This window comes from Botryllus schlosseri, chromosome 3 (assembly GCF_051294905.1).
Source record: "Botryllus schlosseri isolate E-star chromosome 3, Bs_hap1, whole genome shotgun sequence".
NCBI lineage: Eukaryota > Metazoa > Chordata > Ascidiacea > Stolidobranchia > Styelidae > Botryllus > Botryllus schlosseri.
Window position 1 is genome coordinate 3,567,358 of NC_137238.1, and position 22,781 is coordinate 3,590,138.

General features: G+C 37.2%; 3 protein-coding genes across 6 annotated transcripts in view; 2 read left to right on the forward strand and 1 right to left on the reverse strand.

The window, feature by feature from the left end:
• LOC145435605 (activating signal cointegrator 1 complex subunit 3-like) overlaps positions 1 to 22,781 on the reverse strand; it is a 193,456-nt gene that overhangs the window by 27,588 nt on the left and 143,087 nt on the right. For all 4 annotated transcript variants that reach the window (XM_080312889.1, XM_080312888.1, XM_080312890.1 and 1 more), the window contains exons 16-24: positions 7,830 to 7,986; positions 7,561 to 7,695; positions 6,875 to 6,988; positions 5,855 to 5,998; positions 3,581 to 3,739; positions 3,378 to 3,497; positions 2,732 to 2,828; positions 1,575 to 1,729; positions 292 to 468 (exon numbers count right to left, since the gene is read on the reverse strand). In XM_080312889.1, coding sequence (XP_080169015.1) covers positions 292 to 468; positions 1,575 to 1,729; positions 2,732 to 2,828; positions 3,378 to 3,497; positions 3,581 to 3,739; positions 5,855 to 5,998; positions 6,875 to 6,988; positions 7,561 to 7,695; positions 7,830 to 7,986 — 1,258 coding nt within the window. The remainder of the gene's footprint in view (positions 1 to 291; positions 469 to 1,574; positions 1,730 to 2,731; positions 2,829 to 3,377; positions 3,498 to 3,580; positions 3,740 to 5,854; positions 5,999 to 6,874; positions 6,989 to 7,560; positions 7,696 to 7,829; positions 7,987 to 22,781) is intronic.
• LOC145435616 (uncharacterized) lies at positions 12,534 to 16,648 on the forward strand. Its single transcript, XM_080312919.1, has 6 exons — positions 12,534 to 12,813; positions 12,868 to 13,074; positions 13,370 to 13,591; positions 13,657 to 13,701; positions 15,222 to 15,360; positions 16,135 to 16,648. The coding sequence occupies exons 1-6, from the start codon at positions 12,762 to 12,764 to the stop codon at positions 16,307 to 16,309; spliced, it is 840 nt and encodes a 279-aa protein (XP_080169045.1). The 5' UTR covers positions 12,534 to 12,761; the 3' UTR covers positions 16,310 to 16,648.
• On the forward strand, positions 17,506 to 22,760 carry LOC145435612 (uncharacterized). Its single transcript, XM_080312909.1, has 5 exons — positions 17,506 to 19,041; positions 19,120 to 19,386; positions 20,131 to 20,394; positions 20,852 to 21,038; positions 21,619 to 22,760. The coding sequence occupies exons 1-5, from the start codon at positions 18,990 to 18,992 to the stop codon at positions 22,091 to 22,093; spliced, it is 1,245 nt and encodes a 414-aa protein (XP_080169035.1). The 5' UTR covers positions 17,506 to 18,989; the 3' UTR covers positions 22,094 to 22,760.

Below are 22,781 nucleotides of genomic sequence, written 5' to 3' on the forward strand. Positions count from 1 at the left end.
CATTGCTGCTCCATCACGGTGGCGCTCTGAAGAAAATGGCTGCAGCCAAATTTTGTTTGTATTGCGCTTCAATTTGAGACCACATCGTTTTTAGAATGCAGTGCCCCTTTAACACACAATCGAATGCGAGTCTAGAGGTGGTGAAACTGGCCATCGTTTGGTGCCTGAGAAGAAGTAAACACAGAACTTCTAACTTTTTAAAACTTACAACTAGAACTAGAACTACTCATACAACTATTCGGCGTTCAGAACAGACTAAAAACTAGGTAGAACCAACTGATTTATCCTAACCTGAGCAATGTACATCAGGTCCGACGTCAGCGAGAAGCTTCTGACGGATCCCCGCGAGATATACGTCTGTAGCAGTATGTTGACTTTGCCGTACGTGTTCTCCGATCCACCGCCAGGTGGCACAACACACATCGTGTCGATTAGATCGTCCAGTTCATCTAATTCGTCATCACGCACCTAGGCAAGAAGAAAAATGCGTAAAATGACTCGACTTGAGTCGCGATTTCTCGGTGACTCGACTTGACTCGAGTCATTTTCTGAAATGCGTAAAATGACTCGACTTGAGTCGCTATTTCTTGGAGACTAACTTGACTCGAGCCATATTTTAAAATGCGTAAAATGACTTGACTCTCGATTTTTTGGTGACTCAAGTCGAGTCATTTCTTCAAATGCGTAAAATGACTCGACTCGAGTCGCGATTTCTTGGTGACTCGACTTGACTCGAGTCATTTTTTCAAATGCGTGAAATGACTCGAGTCGCGATTTCTTGGTGACTCGACTTGACTCGAGTCATGCTTTCAGATGCATAAAATGACTCGACTCGAGTCGCAATTTTTGGTGACTTGACTTGACTCGAGTCATTTTTTGAAATGCGTAAAATGACTTGACTCCAGATTTCTTGGTGATGCGACTTGACTCGAGTCATTTTTTCAAATGCGTAAAATTACACGACTTGAGTCGCAATTTTTTGGTGACTTGACTTGACTCGATTCATTTCTTGAAATGCGTAAAATGACTCGACTCCAGATTTTTTGGTGATGCGACTTGACTCGAGTCATTTTTTCAAATGCGTAAAATTGCTCGACTCGAACCAAGTCATATGACACCCAAGACCGACATTTCATTGTAACTTCGAAGAATAGTAAAGCTACATTATTGCTATCAGTCCTGATACTTTGGAACACAGTGCCAGAAACTGTTAAGACTGAGAAAAATTAGTATATTATGAGTGTGAGCCATTCTATATCACTCGAGCAAAGTTCAAAAAGCCTGTAACCCGTACTCGACCCTCTACTAGCTGACTTGGACTCGGTGGTGAATTGAAAATGACTCGACTTGACTCCAGTCAAAACTCTAAAAGTGAGATTGACTTGTGACTCGGAACCGTGTGACTTGGTTACAACCTCGCTACTTCCGGTTTCAAGCACGACCAAAGTAGTAACTGATGCTTCTGAAGAAGAAGTAAAAGCAATGCTAAAAATTGTGGAAGTAGAATCAGGAGAAAAGGGTAAAAAAGCAACTAAGTAAGTACCATTGGGAGATAGTTTTATCAGTGTACCAACCTTGACTTGTTCGAACTCGCTGCACTTTGAAATCATCGCAAACACTCTCGACACGGGCATGGTGGCGCTGATCATTTCGTTAAAAGTTTCGATGGTGCTACAGTTGATGTAGTAATGGGACGCGGTCCTTCCGAGGTCGGTGGCGTTGAAGTAGCCTGCAAATACAATCGCAAAGAGTTTTGAATACATACTTTAAAAAAAATATATTGTTCTTATAAAATATGTCATCCTTTCCGAGTAGAGTCCGTATTTAATGTTTTATTAAACAAATACAAAGCTTCTGACTGTCCCTGTAATAAGATTTTTGTGGCTCATACACAACATCATAACCGCCGACTCTTTCCTCGTCAGGATATCAAAGCATACAACGACTTCCAGGATGCAATTGCTCATAATGAGTATGACCCATATCCATCTTCATAAAAATACTAGCATCAGCCAACTCTTGGGGATATTACCACCAACACAATTGTTCCAAGTGAGAGGGTATACTGTCAGAATGAAGCAGCTGCTGTTGAACGTTATTTCTCCATTCTGGGAAAGCTACCTTTAATTATTTCTACCACATTACGTGATGTAACTACTGGAAATCTTCACAGGGCCAGATTTCGTTAAAATAAAGTTTTTTCATGCCAAAATTTGTCAGTTTTTGAGTCTAAAAAGAATTTTCAGGCCAGACTACTTCGTAAGGACAGACCAGTTCCAACCACAAATGAAGATAAGTAGTACAATTATAACATTATTTGGGAAAAACACCTGATTTGCATACGTTAGGTCAAAATTAAGTTTTTCAAGGTAAAAATTTGTCGAAACTTTGATTTTTTTTGTCAAAATCTTCCGTTTTTTAGGTAAAAAAAAATCGCCCTAGTCATAACTCATATGACTTCACTACTTGGTGAAAATGCAGACACGCTGTGTCTTCAAACCACAAGTACGCCGGTTGGAGGTCGACGTACTAGTTTCTTGGTAAGCTGGAATGTTATTGTATATAAATTAAGTTTATATGGGCTGTATCTTTCTAATTAGCACCACCAATTCGAAGTTCTAGTGGAAACATGGGGCATTTGCCACCATCACGCTTATGAAAATCATGAAAATTCAGCGATTCTAATTTGAGTCTAATTTTAAAAAGACTTTATACTAATTGTAATTGTAACCTGTACGCTCGTTGAACCGAGCCATTTCGGCTTTCTCCAAATGTCTCCCGGCGATTTTGATCAATTCCGCCCGCCAACGTTCCAAAAGCGGATCGTCCTGAAAGGAATCATAATTATGACGTGAAAACCGCTGGGAAATTATCGCTAGTGTTGAACTGAAACAGTACGCTCCATGTCACTAACAGATAATTTATCAACGGAAACTATAGTTTCAATCAGGTTTGTAACGACTTTGAGTCGCCATTTTTTATCGACTCGACTTGACTCAAGTCTTTTTCTTAAATATGGAAAATGACTCGACCCGTGTCAATTTGTGTATTGACTCGAGGCTCGACAAATTCTACATGACTTCTTCAAAACTTGTATACCGGGGGCGATAATTGAAAAACGGGCTTGAAAACTGTCTTTTATCTGTTCGAAAACATGTTTAGAGTGAGAAAAATGACTATATTATGAATCCGTGGCCTTCGTTTACACCCAAGAGTTTTACAGGAGTGATTTGAGGCTGACTTGATCTCGATACCGAACAGTAGTGAACTCTACGACTTGAACTCTGACTCGAGTCTGGGAACCTCTTCTTTGGTAATATTTCTCAAGGCGCACACAGCAAACAGCTTGGTGAAAATACGCAGAGACAATAACTCACGCTGAGTTTGTCCCATGCAATCCCGTAATGCAATGGGTTCTTCTTCATTCTGGTAAAGAGATAAGTGTAGGACAGCCATTTCACGCCGTCCTCCACAGAGTTAACGGTGCCCAAACAAATCTAGGAAGAAAAACAAACAGTAATATTAACCAACTAGTAGAGAATTACAAAGAACATGGTATATTCAAGCTATGACACCGTACCTCTGCGTTCAAATTGTCAGTGATCTTCGACACAAACTGCGATTCGATCGGGTTTTGCCTGGTGAGCAAGGCCAGATAGTGAGACAGCTTGGCGTGGGTCGTGATGATGGTCCCTTCTCCGGTGGTGTCGAACTGTGGACGCCCGGCTCTGCCGAATATCTGAAGAAAAATTTAGAATTATTATGACCGTAAGTTGGCGGCAAAGAGCAACCTCACTTCAGATTGTAATTTTTATTATAGCTACAGTTTTTTTCTAAATTAGATTACAATTAAAATTGTAGCTACATTGTTTTTCAAAATTAGATTTGAATTTGAACTGTAGCTACATTTTTTACATCTCAGATTAGAATTTAAATTATAACTACAGTTTCAAATTGCGGAAGCCCAGCTGTGCCGAATATCTGGGGAAAATTTAGAATTCTTATAACCATAAGTTGGCAGCCAAGAGCAACGTCACTTCAGATTATATTTAGAATTATAGCTACACAGTTTTTTCCAAATTAGAATACAATTAGAATTGTAGCTACACGTATTTTTCAAATGAGGTAGGAATTTGAATTATAGCTACAGTTTTTTTTCCAAATTAGATTATAATTTGAACTATCGCTACAGCGCTGAATTGCGGACGCCCAAGCTCTACCGAATATCTGGGGGAAAATGTAGAATTATTATAGCCGTAAGTTGGCGGCAAAGAGCAATGTCACATCAGGTTATATTTACAATTATAGCTACACAGTTTTTTTAGATTACAATTAGAATTGTAGCTACATGGTCTTCCCAAATTAGATTGGAATTTGTATTATAGCTACACAGTTTTTTTTCCAAACTAGATTACAATTAGAATTGTAGCTACATGGTTTTTTCGAAATTGAATTGGAATTTGGATTATGGCTACACACTTTTTTTTCCAAACTAGATTACAATTAGAATTGTAGCTGAATGGTTTTTTCGAAATTGGATTGGAATGGGAATTATAGCGACACAGTTTTTTTCTCAATTAGACTGGAATTTAAACTAGAGCCACAGTTTTTTCAGAAGTAGATTTGAATTTGAATCAAAGTTACAATTTTTTCTAAATTAGATTAGAATTTGAATTATAGCCACAGCGTCGAATTGCGGAAGCCCAGCTGTGCTGAATATCTGGGAAAAAATTAGTATAACCGTGAGTTGGCGGCAAAGAGCAACGTCTCTTCAGATAATAAGTAGAATTGTAGCTACACGTATTTTCTAAATTAGATTAGAATTTCAACTATAGCTACAGTGTCGAATTGCGGAAGCCCAGCTCTGCCGAATATCTGGGGAAAAATGTAGAATTATTATAACCGTGAGTTGGCAGCAAAGAGCAACATCACTTCAGATTATAATGGGAATAATAGCTACACAGTTTTTTCTCCAAATTAGATTACAATTAGTACCGTAGATACAGTTTTGCCAAATCAGACTAGAATTAGAATGATAACTGCACAGTTTTTCCAAATCAGATTAGAATTTGAACTATAGTTACAGTGTCGAATTAAGGACGCCGAGCTCTGCCAAATATCTGGGGAAAAATTTACAATTGTTATATCCATAAGTTGGCAGCCAAGAGCAACGTCACTTCAGATTATATTTAGAATTATAGCTACACAGTTTTTTCCAAATTAGATTACAATTAGAATTGTAGCTAAACGTATTTTTCAAATGAGGTTGGAATTTGAATTATAGCTACAGTTTTTTTCCAAATTAGATTATAATTTGAACTATCGCTACAGCGCCGAATTGCGGACGCCCAAGCTCTACCGAATATCTGGGGAAAAATGTAGAATTATCATAGCCGTAATTTGGCAACAAAGAGCAACGTCACTTCAGATTATAATTGGAATTATAGCAACAGTTTTTTCCAAATTAGAATACAATTAGAATTGTAGTTACATAGTTTTGTCTAATTAGATTTGAATTATAACTACTTGGGTTTTTCCAAATTCCATTAGAATAGGAATTATATCGACAGTTTTTGATGAATTAATCTAGAATTGGAATTATGGCTATACATTTTTTCAAAATTAGATAGGAATTATAATGAAAACTGGTTTTTCCAAATTAGATTAGAATTAGGATTATTCCGATTGTGCCTATCCCTACTCACATACTCAGATTATGAACATCAATCTACTCAATGCAGTACTGTGGGGACAGTAGAAAGTCTGCATCTTGACAAAAATTATTTAGGTTAGCAGTTGGAAACTATGCATAGGCACTTACGCAGTCACAAAGCAAACTTGCTCTATATCATACCTGCATTACGTCCAGTATGCCGAGATCGACAAACGTGCCCTGCTTTGCGTTGTAGATGTCCGTTCCCTTGATGATAACGGCGTGCGCGGGCAGATTAACGCCCCAAGCGAGAGTGGCAGTGCAGCAGAGGACTTTGATGAATCCCTGCACAATATCAAACCACTTGAAGCAGTGGTGCTAAAACTAGGAGGGGATGCGCAAAGCCGCCTGAGAGAAATGATGTTACTTTAACTCGGAATGAGTTTAATTTGTGCTGAAACTTCCAAGTTTCAACAAATGCAATAATCCTAATTATATTTCGATTATAAATGTCATAATTGCGTCGTATCATCCACAGTCCACACGCTGATGTTTGATTTTAACTGATACAGAACCTTGCACTAATCAGAAAATGTTACCGAATGAAGTGTATCTGGTGAATGCGTGTAGCTATGCCATTGGTTTTTGATTTGGCTTATGGTTTGAGCCAAGCTCAATTAGGGCAATAGAAGGAATATGGCTTACGATTTGGCTCATGTTTGAGTTAAGTTCAATTAGGGTAATACAAGGGATTAGACACCAAAATAGCCGTGCACTATGTGCTAACATTGCATATGATTATGTCTAACAAAATATTTACCTCCAGCTCGTAATTATTGCTTCAGTTACGGTCTGAGTCCAATATTTGAGAAGTGTCTCAACAGCCATAACACCTTCCATGCCACCCACAATGCATTGGGATTGCATACATTGTGGTTGCTCTTTTTCATATTTTTTGATATGACGATAACGGGGGCGTGAAATCTTTCACTATCATAAATGTGGGCGTATTCATAAAAATTTGAGAACTCAACTTTAAGTCTTGAAACTTTGTGATGAAGGTCAAATTTTGACTACTCCTATCGACTCTGCAGTGAACTCAATGATCATCAGGCTGCTTTGCTGCAATTTTATCTCACAAATTCGAAACATTTCATCAAAATTTTGTCATTCATCAAATTTTCATTTTTCCAACAAGAAATTCAAGCCAATTCTCGTTACCTGCGCGAAATATTTCTCCACCATGTTCCTGTCAGACCGTAGCATTCCGGCGTGATGGATGCCGAATCCAGACGCAAACAATTCCCGCATCTCACGATTTCTCGAGCTTGACAACTAAACGGAAGGTTAACACTGTTACCATCATGAAAAATGCGTATATTTTGTGGTTTCTATATTCAGGTGGTCAGTGATAAGGTACTACAAGGTTCTGAGAACCATTGAACATAGGAATAGGACGTTCTATTTATTTTTGTCCTTGATGTTTTTGCGGCATATACACCGACTCATGATATACATACACACGATCAATGCAATATGCATACCATGAGTGCATGATGTGCATATGCCGCTGGACAAGGAAGGTGCAGATATAGCCTTGTAAGCGGCTTTCTGAGTCTCGCACCACCCTTCATGCTCTCCCGGATATGCTGAGCTACAAGCGGGGAAGCCATGGATACCAGTGTTACTAATTAGGTCTTTGGCCTGACCCTGCCTGTGATTGAACCAACAACCTGCCAAACAAGAGCCGGAAGCTCCACCATTACGCTATCTTGTCGCCAAGAGTAAGTATATCTACTTAACACCTGCGGATTTACAACATCCTAACATTTTCCTGCTACAATTCAGCAGAAGAGGCGAGGAAACTTTGTAAAAATCGGTGTGAATAACGTTAGGAGATAAAATACATGTTTTTCAGCTTGACCAAAACCCGTCATCTGTCTGGTGTCGAACAGATGCGTCTCCCCGTTGTTCCTCGCCACTTCCAACAGAGCTTGTGCAGTCTTGACAGTTGCATTTCGGGCGTGGACAAACACCAAAACCTGAAACAGACGCAAAGGCTCAGTGAACAACAAAATTTCGTGAAATCTCATGGGGTACGACCAAAAAAAGATAATGAAACTCTGATTTAGCTTAATACTGAATTAGTCCCTTGAGGCCAAAATCACATAGGTACCTGATAACCACGTTCCACATTCCTAGCTGTCTTTTCGTAGCAGATGTTGTTCATTTCCTGAGCCTGTTGCATGCGGCTCATGGACTTCACTCCTACGAACGTCTGCTCGAGGGGCACGGGCCGGAATCTCCCATCGAAGAAGAACAGCCCTTTGTATCTGGAAATGGAGTTGGAATTATTTGGATGGGACACTCTGTAGCAGGGACGTAACATGTGATTTTTTGGAGACTGGACTTGAGTCGAGAGTCAATCTTTGTATTGACTCGACCTGTATATGACTCGAGACTAGGACGGCCAAGACAGACCTTTCATTGTACCTTCGAAGAATAGTGTAGTTACCACGTTATTGGTATTTCGTCTATCAGTCCTGATACTTGGAAAATAGGGCCAGAAACTGTTAAGACTGAGGAAGATTACGATAATATGACTGTGAGCCATTCTATATCACTCGAGCTCGACCCTCTACTAGCTGACTTGGATTCGGACCTGACTCGGTGGCGAATTGTAAATGACTGGACTTGACTCGAGTCAAAACTATAAAAGTGAGATCGACTTGTGGCTTGTCACAACCCTGAGTTCTAGTCATAGTTTTAATTGAACATTTTGAAAAGTATGTAGTAGTTCTAATTATAGTTATGTATTTCAAAATTAATTTAGTTGCCGAACAGCTACAAAACACTTGACGTGAACTGTGATACCAGTGTGCTGTTATTTCTAATGTTGTTGTTCTAATTCACAAGTAATGAGGTGGATATATTTAAATCTGCCTAAATAAGTATTTTTTGATAATCACGTTGATATACAATTCTCTTTCCAATTCTGTGCTAGTTGCTGACGACTATTTCTATATGAATATACCATTATTCAATCAAATACGTAGTGTGCGACCAAGCGTTAACATATTCGCAGCATTATCACTTTCCCTCTCAATACAAAAGACAATCTCTCAGATTATGTGATCTTTATGTGAGAGATGAGTTTCGGCATCAAAAAAATCATAATTGACCGGAATTACTTGTCACTTCAATCCAATCAGACCAACTGAATTTCAATTATTTTTCACTCAAATGACAATTTTCAATCTGTTACTCAGTTTTCAGGGAAAAATAAGCCTACATTGACTCTGGTGTTTAATGCAGTGCATATCATCTTCAAGTGGATATGAGCCTCTTCATGATCAATCTGATATGGATTATGGATTGAGATCTTTGATCGTGCTGTATGTGAAGTGAAGTTTTGTAAAGAAGGAAATAGTGATCGCAGCAAGTAGAGTTCGGTGCAATCCACATCAATATAATCTACTATTGGCGGAGATTTGGATATGGCTTGCGGCGTCACCATTAGAATGTTTGTAGCTTGCTTCAGGTAAGATATTCAAATAAATGCTAGACTATGCGGGTCGGAACACGTCTAGTAAATGCTTCCCTTGGAATTTGGTTGATGAATTGTGAAAATTAACGCATTGGCAGAAACGGAACAAGGGACGGTAATATTATGCATATCCTATGATCATTTAGATATCAGATTGCAGGCTGTCATATCAATTAACGCAAAGAGGACTAACCAATGAACCAATCAGTATTATCTCCAGTTATCAATGAATTTACTGATTCAGAATAGACACAGAACATAAACAGAGGAATGGTAATCCCATGCGGAAAATTTCATGGATGCCGTTCAATTTCAGAGTCGACATCGGGAAGTCCAGGAAACAATATACACTCAAGAATCCACAAAACCTGAGCGAAAATGCTACCGTTTACGAAAACATTCACTTTTGGAAACACAATTACTCGGAAGATTACGTACAAAATTTATCCGATTAAATGAACAAATGTTTGTAATGTTTATATGCTGATAATATGTATTTGCAATGTTTGATTACAACTAGAAAGGTCTGAAATTTGTAAGGAGTAAGTTTCAAGACGGTTTGGTCTTCAATGAGCTTATATACTGCGTAATGGTATAATGTAATGCCTGTGGTTTTATTAGTGTTTCGTGTAGCTTTTGTAAATAAATAATATTCTGGAAGCATTGATTATACTGTGTTACTTACGTAGAGCGAATCACAGCTACTTCAAGCGTATTCTAGATCAGTGCTTGCCAAATGTATTTTATGTGGGTTGCTAAGCATTTCCAAATGCTACAGATCAATATGTCATAGAGGGCTGTTTTTGAATGTTCTGGAATTACATCAGTCTTATTATTGATATGGTAGCACTTTTGTAGGAAATTATATAAAAATTATTTCGAATGACGATCTTACATGGGTCCAAAACAGGTGTACACAAATTTTAGGTATTTCTAGTAGAGATATCCAGCCAACCAAGCCTAGACTTGACCTGATAAGGTTAATATCCAACATATGCCAGCTCAACTTTCCCATTATTAGTAAACTGTATGTGGATAGATTGTTTCTTTTCTCATCAATTTGTTTTCATTTGTTTGGTCGTATCTCACCGTGTTCTGCATGCTAAATGTTGCATTAAAAGTCAGCAGTGACCTGAATAAGGTTGGTAAAGCACCAGGCTATATTGAGTTCAGGCATTCAAAAGCAACAGCCGGGAACAGGTGTCAAAAAGAGTAAATAATTAGGTAATAAGTTGGAGTAAGATAGCAAAACCAAAGGCAACAATTGGTCGGAGGCGTTAATAATTATGTCTATGAGTAGGCAACTTAACAAATTGTGCTATATAGGTAAACATCGGTGATGTTTTAAAATTGTACGATATACATGAGGTAATTCCCAATTGAGATCATCCGGTATGCTTGCGAACCGTGTGAAAGTGTGACTGACGATATCCATGTGACAGTTCGCCTATGTGTGACATCACATGATTGACATAGTTTCACAACAATAACATCAAACAGCACACAGAGGTTAACAAGGCAAGGTATCTTGCAGGAATAGGGAACATAGTGTGTAGAAATACAAAAGATAAGGTTACAATAATAACTATTCATTAAGATTCAAGTCGGTATATATGAGATTACAATCTTTATTGTGGTAGGTAAAATCCATGTAGAAGACGCAAGCAGATTGTAGCGAAGAAAATATGTGAGATACTTTCAATATTAAAAGATATAATGAAGAATTATGATTATGTAATATTTATTGCTCACTTCCGGTCTAGTGACATTCAGGTTTAGTCAATAATGATCTGTGGAGTATGAATGAACATAAGTAGTCACTGAAATTCTATCGTAATTATTCTGTATCAAATTATTGTATTATAAATCCATGTTGTTACCAAGTTTAATGTGTAATGTATTCCTTTTTAAAGAGTGACATCAAACAACATGCTACTCAGGAAATACGTAGCGTACCATTGACTATTCCTTACATTTCCCTTAATGCAATGCAAGCATTCATTTGAGCGTAATGTGGAAATAGTAAGGATATGAGACGTTTAATATGAGCTAAGATGTTACTGAATTGCAGTAAGACTTGAATTGCAGTAAGACGTAATATGTGAAGTAGACAATAAGTCTGTCGATCTAGCATGCCACTTTGAAAAAAAAGAACAATTAATCGCCAGAGGTGTCAATTACTAACATTAAAACAATATCAGCTGATGGCTAGTTTTTTTGTGCGAGACGCTGACATACTCCCTCATAAAGATAAAATATCAACGTTTGAAGACACTCTTGGAGGTACGGAACTTTAATATACAATTGAACTAGTTGCTGACGAGTGTCAGCCGAAAATATTCCGATTTATTTCGATATGAGGCCGCTATTCAATTGTAAATTCAATATTGAACATTGTTAAAAGTTATTAAAGAATCAAAATAGGTGCGAATGCTGTCAAGTCAAAGTGAAGTTTAATATTAACTAACATCGGACTAACCAGGTTACTGAGATTGTCTAATAGTATAAATTTAAAGTAAAATCGAGATAGCCCTTAGGTAACGCCATATTGTTTACACTGAGCTAACCTTTTTTATGAATAACTTCCTTGATTTGTGTGGTATACTGGTATTGATTAGAAATTTCCCTTATCCCCTGTCGCGACATTACATCGGGCTGCATGGCTTCAGGAAGTATCTTAATCAGCGTAGATCATTGAAATTAACAGCCAGAGTGCGCTATCCATATGGGACGACTGCATTTCCATGAAAAACGATAGAATCAGGGTATCTGAACTATGTTTACAGGATCAAGCTTTTCGGCGTAAGGGTAAATATGTAATCACACCTGGCGGTGATCATCGATTTGTGACGTTATTCAAAACCCTTCAAAGTCATACGTCATGTCCGTGGATAGCCTATATAGTAAGCTTTCAGATCCCTAACAGTGTCTCATGTTGGTATTTTGAAATTTGACTCCACATAGACAGATCATATTGCTGCTGCACTATGGGAAGGTAATTTAGATTAATTTTAAAGTGTGAAAGCTCAAAAACGCATCATTTCATGACAGGTGAATGAGAAGTATTAGAGAGATCATTAATTTCTGCAATATTAAAACGATCAGATGTTGATGTTCATTACTTGTTCGTATCAATAACATTTATGCAAGTCGTTAACATCAATCAATACTAACAAAATGTAAATGATGGTAATTAATGTCTGGATGTTTAGTGCAGTGCAGCGGTCATCTTCTAGCTGACAATGATAATTCAATTAATACTACAGTACGGTATGGACAAGTAAGGTTACGTTTGCAATTTACTAAATGATGTTGGTGCAGAGGACCGCAGTTATTACGAAAATTCTTAGTTTCTTTCTTAACAACTAAGAATCTACGTATCAAACACAGTTTTTGACTCTCTAAGTCCAATTGGAAGCTCCCGTTAATAGACAACTTCAATGCGTGTTTACTAGTTAGTAGAGCATAATTATATCATATTATATCGTATTATTTTATAAGCCATGAAATCATCTACAGCTTTACTGAAATAACCAAGATGCCGAGATAATGTAATAAATAATGATATCCAATCTCTCTTTTCTGTGCCTCTGCCTTGCAAGTTACATCCAAGGTAAGTAACTTACAGACCCTAAATTCAGAGTGATATTCATGGATATTCATTCAGATTCACACTCACAGAAGAGTGGCTCAGATGTTGGTATAAAGCGACTAGGATCTGACCGGTCAGAAATTCAATGCACACGAGGACAAAATTGCACATGGGAAGTACCGCAAGATGTGTTTATGCAAAACTACACAGTCATTATGCTGGTTTATCACAAAGAAGCCACACGACTTGAATCGGACTGCAATGACCAGTTGGTGTTATCAGGTATGCTAAAATTCGTAGATTTAAAGAATAATGATATCATTAAAACGTGACATAATCAACATTACAATGTCCAGTAAGTGGTGCAAACTAGGTGCAGCGTGCACTTAGACTGTCTAACTGACAAATTAATAATCAATACCCTGAGACTTATACATTTTGGCGGCATGCCGACACCGGCTCTAAATCATTATAAATAATGTCTTCAATGACAAACACGTGCGCACTGCGCAGTGACACCGGTACAAATATATCAATTTCAAGAAGACAAAAAATAACCTTTATTATTTTGTATCAGGGCGCTTGAGTGATGGATGTCCAAAAGTGAACCACACTTGCTTGGTTTATCAGACAGAGGACTATTGCACTTCAAAAGACACGTCCTTACGCATTGGGAAAGAAAACTTCAAATGTAACAAGACAATGTACAATAACTCATTTAAGGACACCGTCAGGATACAATATCAAACATCTAATTCCTCAGGAAATTTTAGAATGATATACATTGCGATTAAATGCAGTGAGTATACAAACTAACATGATCAATGTCCGCAATTAAGCTAACTAATGATCTGTCTTGAACAGATAAGCCTCTGATCAATTTTGGAGTAAAGGCAAGTGTTGAAAAAGGTAAGAGCATGATCGTGTGTATCAACTATGTATCTGAAGCATCCGCCAGCTGCTTCTAGAAAAAGCTGGGCAAAATTGGAAACTTGATCATTCGAATGTCAAACTAAATTACCTTTATTATTGCAAAATTTAGCGCAAATTTATCGAAACACTTCTTTCAACCTGACAAAAGCTACAACGCAACAAAATTGTTTGGATTTTTGAGCTTTCCTATAGGAGAGGTCGAAGTTCTCTCAAGTAAAACCTCTCAAGAATCAAAAGTGGGTCAAACTCACCCAAGTACTAGAAAAGAGGATAAGTAGCCTACTTCATTGCTGATGGCTTCTGATCAGAAAGAAATTTAGAAATTTTTCAGCGTATCCAAATCAGATCATAATTTTAATTATTGGTGTGCACTTTTATTCAAATTATATGAAAACTAGCATTACTGACTTCACAAAAAACTTGGAAATTGAATTAAACTCTGAATTGGTAATATACCGCACATTTGAATAGTGTATACTCATATTGAAATGAACCCCAATATTTTCGACTGGGGTAATCCTCAGCAAATAGTAGAGAATTGGAAAGATACGATTGCTGATATACAATGTTCTTTCCAATTGTCTACCAGTTGTTGACGATTACCCCTGACGAGTGTCACCCGAAAATATCCGGGTTCATTTCAATATCAATATACCATTCAATTGTGTATTGAAGTTCTGCACCTCCAAGAAGCTCTCAAATTAGCGTTGACTCTAATAGGCAGAAAGGGGATATGTATGTACACCAAGCCAGGTTCGTTTCGTATGATACAATTCTCTTGCAGCCTTTCCAGGAAAACCAGAAATTAGATTATAATTAAGATGAGTGTATTGAAATATTCTTGGAATCTGATTAGAATTAAAGTACTGACATTATATCAATTGTTCGAATTCGACAATTGCAATCATCTAGTTGTCCAAGTTTGCGTCTGATGCGTACTAAAAAGACTACTTCAAGTTCATATGGATAGGTAGAACAGTGTGCGAAAGAGAGACACATTGCATATGTACTGGACTCGAAAGAATAAAAATTGACATGCCCAAGCCCTGCCAAAATTAAATCCAGTTCAAATATGTACATTCCGTGAGACCAAAAAGAATGAAATCCCAGATCTACATCACATTAGAGATGACTTGGTATTTTCTCAACCATACCTATCTCCGTGGGTCAATCAGGACGTAACAAATATGGAATTTCCACTAACGTACCTAACATTGTACTGTATGTTATACTGTGAGATGGCCTATTAAGGTTTCAAGCTGGCTTTCCACAGTGTAAAACAGTATCAATTTTATAGTTATCTTTGATTACTCAACTTTTGATGGTAATGAGTGTGCTCGTACAGTGTACATATCGAACATTCAAAACTCACACTATTTAATGGGTAACAAGGTACACAGAATACACCTACATCGTGGATATGACAAGATTTCCTGTCATTCATGATTTCAAACTACGGTTCCGACCACACTAATGGCATCCTCCGATATATCCAGGAAATTCACAGGGAGAAAAGAACGTGATAGTTACTGACAATAACGATGATAAAGAGGAGCTATCTGTGGAAAAAACTGTAATCACAATCGCCGCTGTCATGATCGGGACCATTACGTTGGTTTTAATTGCAATAACAATGTAAGTTTTATTTCTTTGTTAACTTTTTACTTCAAATTCTACTGGCTAGTTTGAATAATTGTTAGATTGCTCAAAAAACACTGCATACCAAATCTGGCTCAATTCCAACCTGTAGAAGCGGAGCTATTAAAGTGAGAAAATTCTGAATTTGAAATAATAGTAGTACTATTACTAAAACCATACTATAGTATGAAAGGTATATAAAATCCCAGCACTCATATATTCAATGTCACTCTGATATTCTGTGAGAGCTGTCAAAATTATGCAATAATTTTCCATACCTAGGTGATCGTGATACTGGCATAAAATCACAAATAATATCAACTTGAGGAAACTAACTACGAGCATAATGTAAATTGGAATCGGAAATTAATTAAAAAATGTCTTGTTGTAGTTACACCACCTGTCTGCCCCTTGCTATTGACCATCTAAGGGTATATTCATATTGAAATAAACCCAAAAATTTTCAGCTGACACCTGTCAGGAGAATTTGTTAGCAACTAGTATTACTTCTGAGTGTTAATAATTGATATGTATTACGATTAGTCGTGGCGAGTGTCATCCGAAAATATTTGGGTTTATTTCAATATGATTATGTTATTAAATTGCATAGTTAACTTCTGTACCTCCAGAGTCTATTGAAATTAGAAATATTGTTGACTTATTCATTCATAGTTGGGAAATACACGAATTAGATATCCGTCCCTTAAAACCAATTGTAGTACACTTTAAAAGTGAGATTATAAAACGATTACAACACCTACCTCTTTTCAGAATAAAAAGGGAACGATCGAACAGAAAGGCAAAAGGTATCGAACTCGCCGAGATTTCAAGAGAGGAAATGGAAAGCAAACAGGATCTTCCGTATGACGATTCAGACCAAGCAGACGAAAGCTACGAAACTCGGAGGGTGGAGGAGCTGCATGAAGCTGATTATTATCAAGTATAGAAGGGGCTCTGATCAAGATCCCAAACGAAATAGAAGAGATACCAATCTACTGCTAACTGCATTTACTCAAAGTAGACTCGAGTGTTACGTCAAAACTCTTGTAAACATATTTTACCCCAATTTTTCATGTCGGATTGAAAGTGCTAAGCATGTTTCCTTTTCTATTAAACATATTTTCTCTGTACTAGAAATTATTCGTACTTCGTTTGTAAGTGAATGTTGTTGTGTTAAAGCTACGAGTTGTTCTTCGCATTGCCAACTGTATATTTCTTAAACCGCTCTGATTTAGCGTTTCCGGTTTTAAAGACCGAATAAAGAATATAGACACTTGTGAATTTATTTGAAATCTGTTTATTTGAAATCTGGTTCTCTGTAGGCGTCACCTTGTGTCAAGGCCAAAGTCTTAAAGCTGTTCAATTTTGGGTCACATCTGCTGCATCTTTGTATATCTACCTCAACGATACTTTAGTGAATTTTCCGTTCAGCTCAATTCGGCAGATGATATTTAAGTGATCAGCATTACAAACAGTATTGATTACTTTAACGACGAGGATAGGAATCACAATGACAGGAAATTAATGATACAATCAGTTGCAATTACGTAAGAAAGGATTGAATTACGTAAGAACAAATAAGCTCTCGCAGCAATATAAGCACAGGGGACAAAAGAAACCCGGTTTTTACATACATATTCCAATGAAGTAAAAACATGGTTAAATTTGTTCTGACATGAATGATACATGACAACAAACAGATTGTTTCAAAGGGAAATTAATTACTAACACACTACCGGGTGCCTAATCTATAAGCAGCTGTGGTAAAAGAGTTTCCAATGGATTGCGAAACTACAGTCGGAAGGAAAAACTTGGAAGATACAAATGTATCATTAGGCATGAACTGGAAATATTGGAATTATGCTCTAATAATATATCTTGTGAGCAGCATAAAATAGTTATCAGTGTGGTAAAGAGTCGCAAAGTATCAATGTCATGATTCAGGACCTGTGCAGTGGATACACTATATTCACCCAAGCTGTGTAAATCTAAGAATAAGCACGAGAACCCCAAAACATATTGAAAATGATGTTGAAAGATGATCAACATGTAGCCTACTGCAGATTTGATGTCGGAAATTTCATTGCCAATTTAGAGACATCTAATGTTGTGCTCAATATCATAGAATTTGGAGTTCACTATGGTATATCACGATTTCTTGTCAAATGCCACATGAAAATCAAAACCAAGTCGATATGCAAACAAGCTTTCTGCACAGTATGTTGTATACAAGGTTTTAAATGGCTTGTGGTGTGTTGTAGATGAGGTAAAGTGAAAGTATACTGAAGCATATCAAGGATCAAATCCAAAATAGCTATACAAAGCAGTGATCAATGTCAAACCGGGGTTACCGTTTCCAATACAGGAAGTTACTAATCAGGTCGAGCTTTCTTACAACTGTGCAAAGGATTAGTTGCATTCCGTCACCTCATGACCGAAAAATACATATCACTAAATTGCCAAGCATTGTCCAAGTTTCATAGATATTTTCCAGAATAATCCAACAGCAACATCCATTAGTTTCTGTAAGTAGTTCATGATAGTTTTGTGAGTGCGTTATATGGGTTACGTGTGGCAGCTGGCATAAGGTATGATATTGCTGATATTGCTGCACGTCCCCATTACATCACTGCGTCACATTATCGCAATAATTAGCGTCACTAAGCTAGGAAGCGCGGATCATTGACGTACATTAGCTGAGGTAACTTAACGTACCGCGAAAGATGCGTCTGACTGGCGTAATGTGGGCTTTGCCGACATGCTAGTCACAGTGGCTGCAAAATAAGTGTCTGACAATTGTGCTTAGGTTCAAAAGTCACGGAGTTGCAAAATTATTTACCACAAGCTAATCAAATGTGACGGTGAAGCAATTGATGTAAAAACGAGCTACGATTATGTAACACGTCAATCACATTACAACGAGTAATCACAAAAAGGCCCGCATTTCACATGACAATATGGAATTGCGACAAACATTTTAAGATATATTCACACAAACTACAGTGCCATTACTATAAATGTTGTATATACCAGATAGGACGCATTTCAATATGTATTAGCTTTTGTATACAGGCCTACCGGTAAGAATGCATATCGGTATATAACAGCTTTGCTTGAACAATGTGAAAGTTGATATTTAGCAGAAACGTCCCAGGAAGTATTTCACTCATCATAATAGTCAGTTAAGTGACGGCCGTGCATTAGCCTCAAGCTTCCTGTACGAAATATTCGCCAGACTGGCATCAGAAGAATGAACGACTCATCATAGGTTGACGCACGTGCATAATTGATTTCCGTAGTGCTGAGACTCTAAAGGAGAGGGTATGGCGTCCAAAGTGAGTCTTTATTCATGCGACTTCAGGATATATGCAGACTATATTGTGTGTGAGAAATTTGGTTAAGAGACCGCAAGTATTGAGTCGATGTTAAAGAAAAGAATCATCATTCGATAATGCAAACGTACATGCTTTAATTTTATGATTGGAATTGCATTCTGAGTGATTTAGGTTGAAATGGATATACTTGAAAGGGTGTAGTTTACAAAAAAAAACTTGATATCCTATCTTCCTTCTTACAGATCAATAATTATCCATAAAACTACACGGAATACCGCCAAAACAAAATCAATGGGAATTACAAAGAAGCTTTTACTGTGGCTGTTAACATTGTGCGTGACAGGTAACTACATTTTAAAAATGATCAAAAACATAGACTGGTAGCAAAGTTAGGTGATATTAACCTTCATTTATCATTTAGATTACTACGAACATGGACAAGCATCTGTGATATCACCAAAACTGACTTTAACATCAAACGGAGATGACAACTCGTGTCAAGATCGGACTTTCCTGGTTCTTCACGATGGCAAAGTCAAAATATCATACGAGGGTGCAGCCACCGTTTCTACATGTTCGTGGAAGATACCACACATATCACAATCTAAATTCTCTGTGATTGCATACAAAGTCAACAAAGCGGAGTTGAAAAAGGAAACAGAATGTCTCGGACACCTAAAATTTCCAGGTAGGCTCTATTCATGGATTAGGATTAGAATGGATTAGCTTGTAGAAATAGACTTTGTCATTGCAAAATACTCGTTAGCTTACAGATAAAAATAGAAATGTGTATTGGTGATTATGTATTGATTACTAGATAACTTAATATTCTTTGTAAAGGAAGTAATTGAAGTCCATGAGTATAAAATAAAGCAAGTGGATATCAATTTGTAGCCATATTTTACTGATATTACGTATCGCAATAGCTAATACGAACATTTAAAGTACCAACTATAAGAAAGATTAATTCCGACCGTTAATGGTAATCCTTTTCAAAATAATTTACAAGTGTTGCACAGTTGCAAAACCCCCTGGGATTAGTTGTCTAATCTTCTTGATAAAGGAAGTAATTGAAATCCAAAAATCATGTGGATATTAATTTGCAGCCATTGATATTACGTACGACAATAGCTAATACCAACATTTATAATAACAAATATAACAAGGGATAATCCCTACCGGTAACGATAATCCTTTTCATAACTATTTACAAGTGTTGAACAGAACAGTTGCATAAAGCCCTTGAATTAGTTGTGATCTACATATCGTACTATCATACAGGGACATAGGAAAGATAAAACTTGTGTATCTGCTGGTATGGGTTAAAAGCTTCTGCCAATATACTGCACTAATATTATGGTAAAATCACATCGATAATTGGATTAAAGAAAACACCCATGTATTCTCTGCCATAATCTGACAAACTTTCCAGGAAAAGGATACAGATGTGCATTGTCCAAAGGAGATTGCTTTATATACACTACGAAAGAAAACTCTTGCAACACCATTGACATATTAAGAGCGATTAAGTCCGAACTTCAATGCACGGAAGCGGTAATGATCCGGGTGCCTTTGGAGGAAATGTCAACGTTATCCTTTCAGTCAACGAAGGAAGACTCCTTCAAAATAAGTTTCGATATCACGGCGAGTTTTCACAAGTCTGCTTGCGACGAGACAGACCCATTATCAACGCCTGGTGAGTTTTAAGAATACGATACAAATCCCAAATTTCAGAGCATGGCACAAGAAATTCCATTTGAATAGCACTGTCCAATCAATGGATTATGGACCTACTCTATTTATTATACTAGTACAATTGAATAATATATTCATCTTGAAAAAAACCTAAATATTTTCGAAATGAACATAAGCGATCTCTTCGTCTCAAAATTTCATGCCAGCGACATCATATTTGGTGATACAATTAATGATATCACACCGTTCTTCAAACTTCTCTAGTACCGTGGTTGGTGACGATTACCCCTGACGAGTGCCAGCCAAATATCTTTGGGCTTATTTCGATATGAATATTTAATCCAATTGAATTTTGAAGTTTTCTACCTCCAAGAAGCCTTAATAATAGTACAGCAAAGATAATGTCTATTTTTTTATTAGATCTATCTTTTAAAGTACCATTTCGGAACATTTTCTAGCACACATGACAGATAATGACGAAACCAAACCAGACCACCAGTCAAGCAATTCCACCATTGCGGATTTCGACTATATGAAAAGTGACGGCGAAAATACATTAGGATCGTCTGAGCTATTGAAATACGCGTTGATGATCGGTCTTCCTGTGGTGCTTATCGTCATAGGAGTTATCGCTATTATTTTGAGGTGAGTGTTCCGGAAACATTTTTCTAAATTTATGGAAATTATAGGGGACTGCATCCATTCTAGTCCGTATTGTTGGAAATAATCTAATTGATAATCAATAATAATCTGCACAGCCAGGCACAAAGATCCGTTGTCTCAGTTACCCCAGAATGGCACACAGATTGAATATATTTGAGTTACAATCCCGAGTATCGAGTCATAATAGGTTTATTTACTGAAATAGTACTTGCAAATATGTAATTAGCACTATCGCAACAACACACTTGGTAAAAATACTATACTGTTCAGACATATTCATTACAAAAACTTGTCTATTATGATAATAGCCATTTTCTAGTAGTTATTTGTATGTTTTAGTAGATAATTGAGCAAAGCAGCTTTATTTTCATTGCTTCGGCGATGGAGATTTGAAGGGAAACTAAGTTTATTACCGAGCCAGATCTACCACCGAATCTAATTTGAATGTATACACTCACTTCTACAGCAGATGTGATTAAAAATGCTGATCCTTCGAAAGGTCAAATAGATCTTTACTGCACATTTTGTTTCGATGAAATATTTAAAAATACTTCTATTTTAGATCAAAAAAGAAGAAACAACCACCATCACATCACCAATCGCAAGATGCGATGCTAGACACCGTTTCAAGAGACATCGAGCTAAACGAATACGAGCACACCGAAATAATTGTGGAATACCAACCCAACCCCAGACATTCGTTCATATCCTTTCCCGACAGCGAGAACCAGAGTGCCGTCGTAGTAAACTCATACAAACTAACACCCGGCACAGCGGAAAGCAACGGATACCTGGTGCCAATGAAAGACGAGCCGCGATACACTGCACCGACTGAGGAAAAACAAATACAACCAGTTTCAGATTACAACAGCGAGCCATTTCAGGAAGAAGACAACCAAGGGTACTTCGTGCCACCGGAAAATGGTGAAAGAGACACAGCTTCTATATACAACGACGATGCATTTGTCGATGATGAGAATCCATATGAAGTCGTAAGAGAGGTTTACTACAGAAGTGAATCTTATTCCGAAGATTAAATCGGCAGAACGTTTAATCCGAGGGATTAAAATGAAGGCTGTGATCAAACAAGGATCTTGAAAGCAAGACAAATGTGACAAGCGTCCACAGTGACATCATGAAATGGGTCACAGATTCCACACGTTTGCAACTAGAGTCGGGTGCAATGATTCTAGTACTGGAATAGGAATCGAGCATTAATTGCAATCTTATTTATGTACTGGGACAAGTACACAAATTATAGACACACCTTGAAACATCGATTGGCCGTAGTACCAAAATATGAAACACCAGGCTATGGATGGTCTTGACAAGATTTTCTTTATGCCGTTAATATCTGTCTATCAATATTTCGATGTGCTAGCATAAGAGGTACACATTTCTTACTGTGTGATGTCCCAATGATTAGTACTTGAACAAGCGATTTGGTATCAAATCAGTCTGATACCCGACTTCACCCCAGCCCTACTTGCACTTGTAAAACCGTAAAAGCATAAATATGAATCAAGCCAGGGTGTTTGACACTAATTGCGCATCTGTGTAGTGATTCTTGTAACTAAAACTATGGCAAACTGTTCCTATAACTTCTGTGTTATTAAAGTTCAATTTGAGGTGTCATGATTAGTTTATAATTATCGTCTGTGAAACTTTTGATATACCGGTACAAATAAATTTGATCTTTTTATACACGTGTGCATGTATCAATAG

What these genes read in the sequence shown, in the direction of transcription:
- LOC145435616 (XM_080312919.1), top strand. Translation starts at nt 12,762, where the DNA reads ATGATATCCAATCTCTCTTTTCTGTGCCTCTGCCTTGCAAGTTACATC. An exon ending in TGACCAGTTGGTGTTATCAG is followed by an intron (nt 13,075 to 13,369) that starts GTATGCTAAAAT and finishes ATTTTGTATCAG; the next exon opens with GGCGCTTGAGTGATGGATGT. An exon ending in AAAGGCAAGTGTTGAAAAAG is followed by an intron (nt 13,702 to 15,221) that starts GTAAGAGCATGA and finishes CGATATATCCAG; the next exon opens with GAAATTCACAGGGAGAAAAG.
- LOC145435612 (XM_080312909.1), top strand. Translation starts at nt 18,990, where the DNA reads ATGGGAATTACAAAGAAGCTTTTACTGTGGCTGTTAACATTGTGCGTG. An exon ending in GTTAACATTGTGCGTGACAG is followed by an intron (nt 19,042 to 19,119) that starts GTAACTACATTT and finishes TTTATCATTTAG; the next exon opens with ATTACTACGAACATGGACAA. An exon ending in AGACCCATTATCAACGCCTG is followed by an intron (nt 20,395 to 20,851) that starts GTGAGTTTTAAG and finishes AACATTTTCTAG; the next exon opens with CACACATGACAGATAATGAC.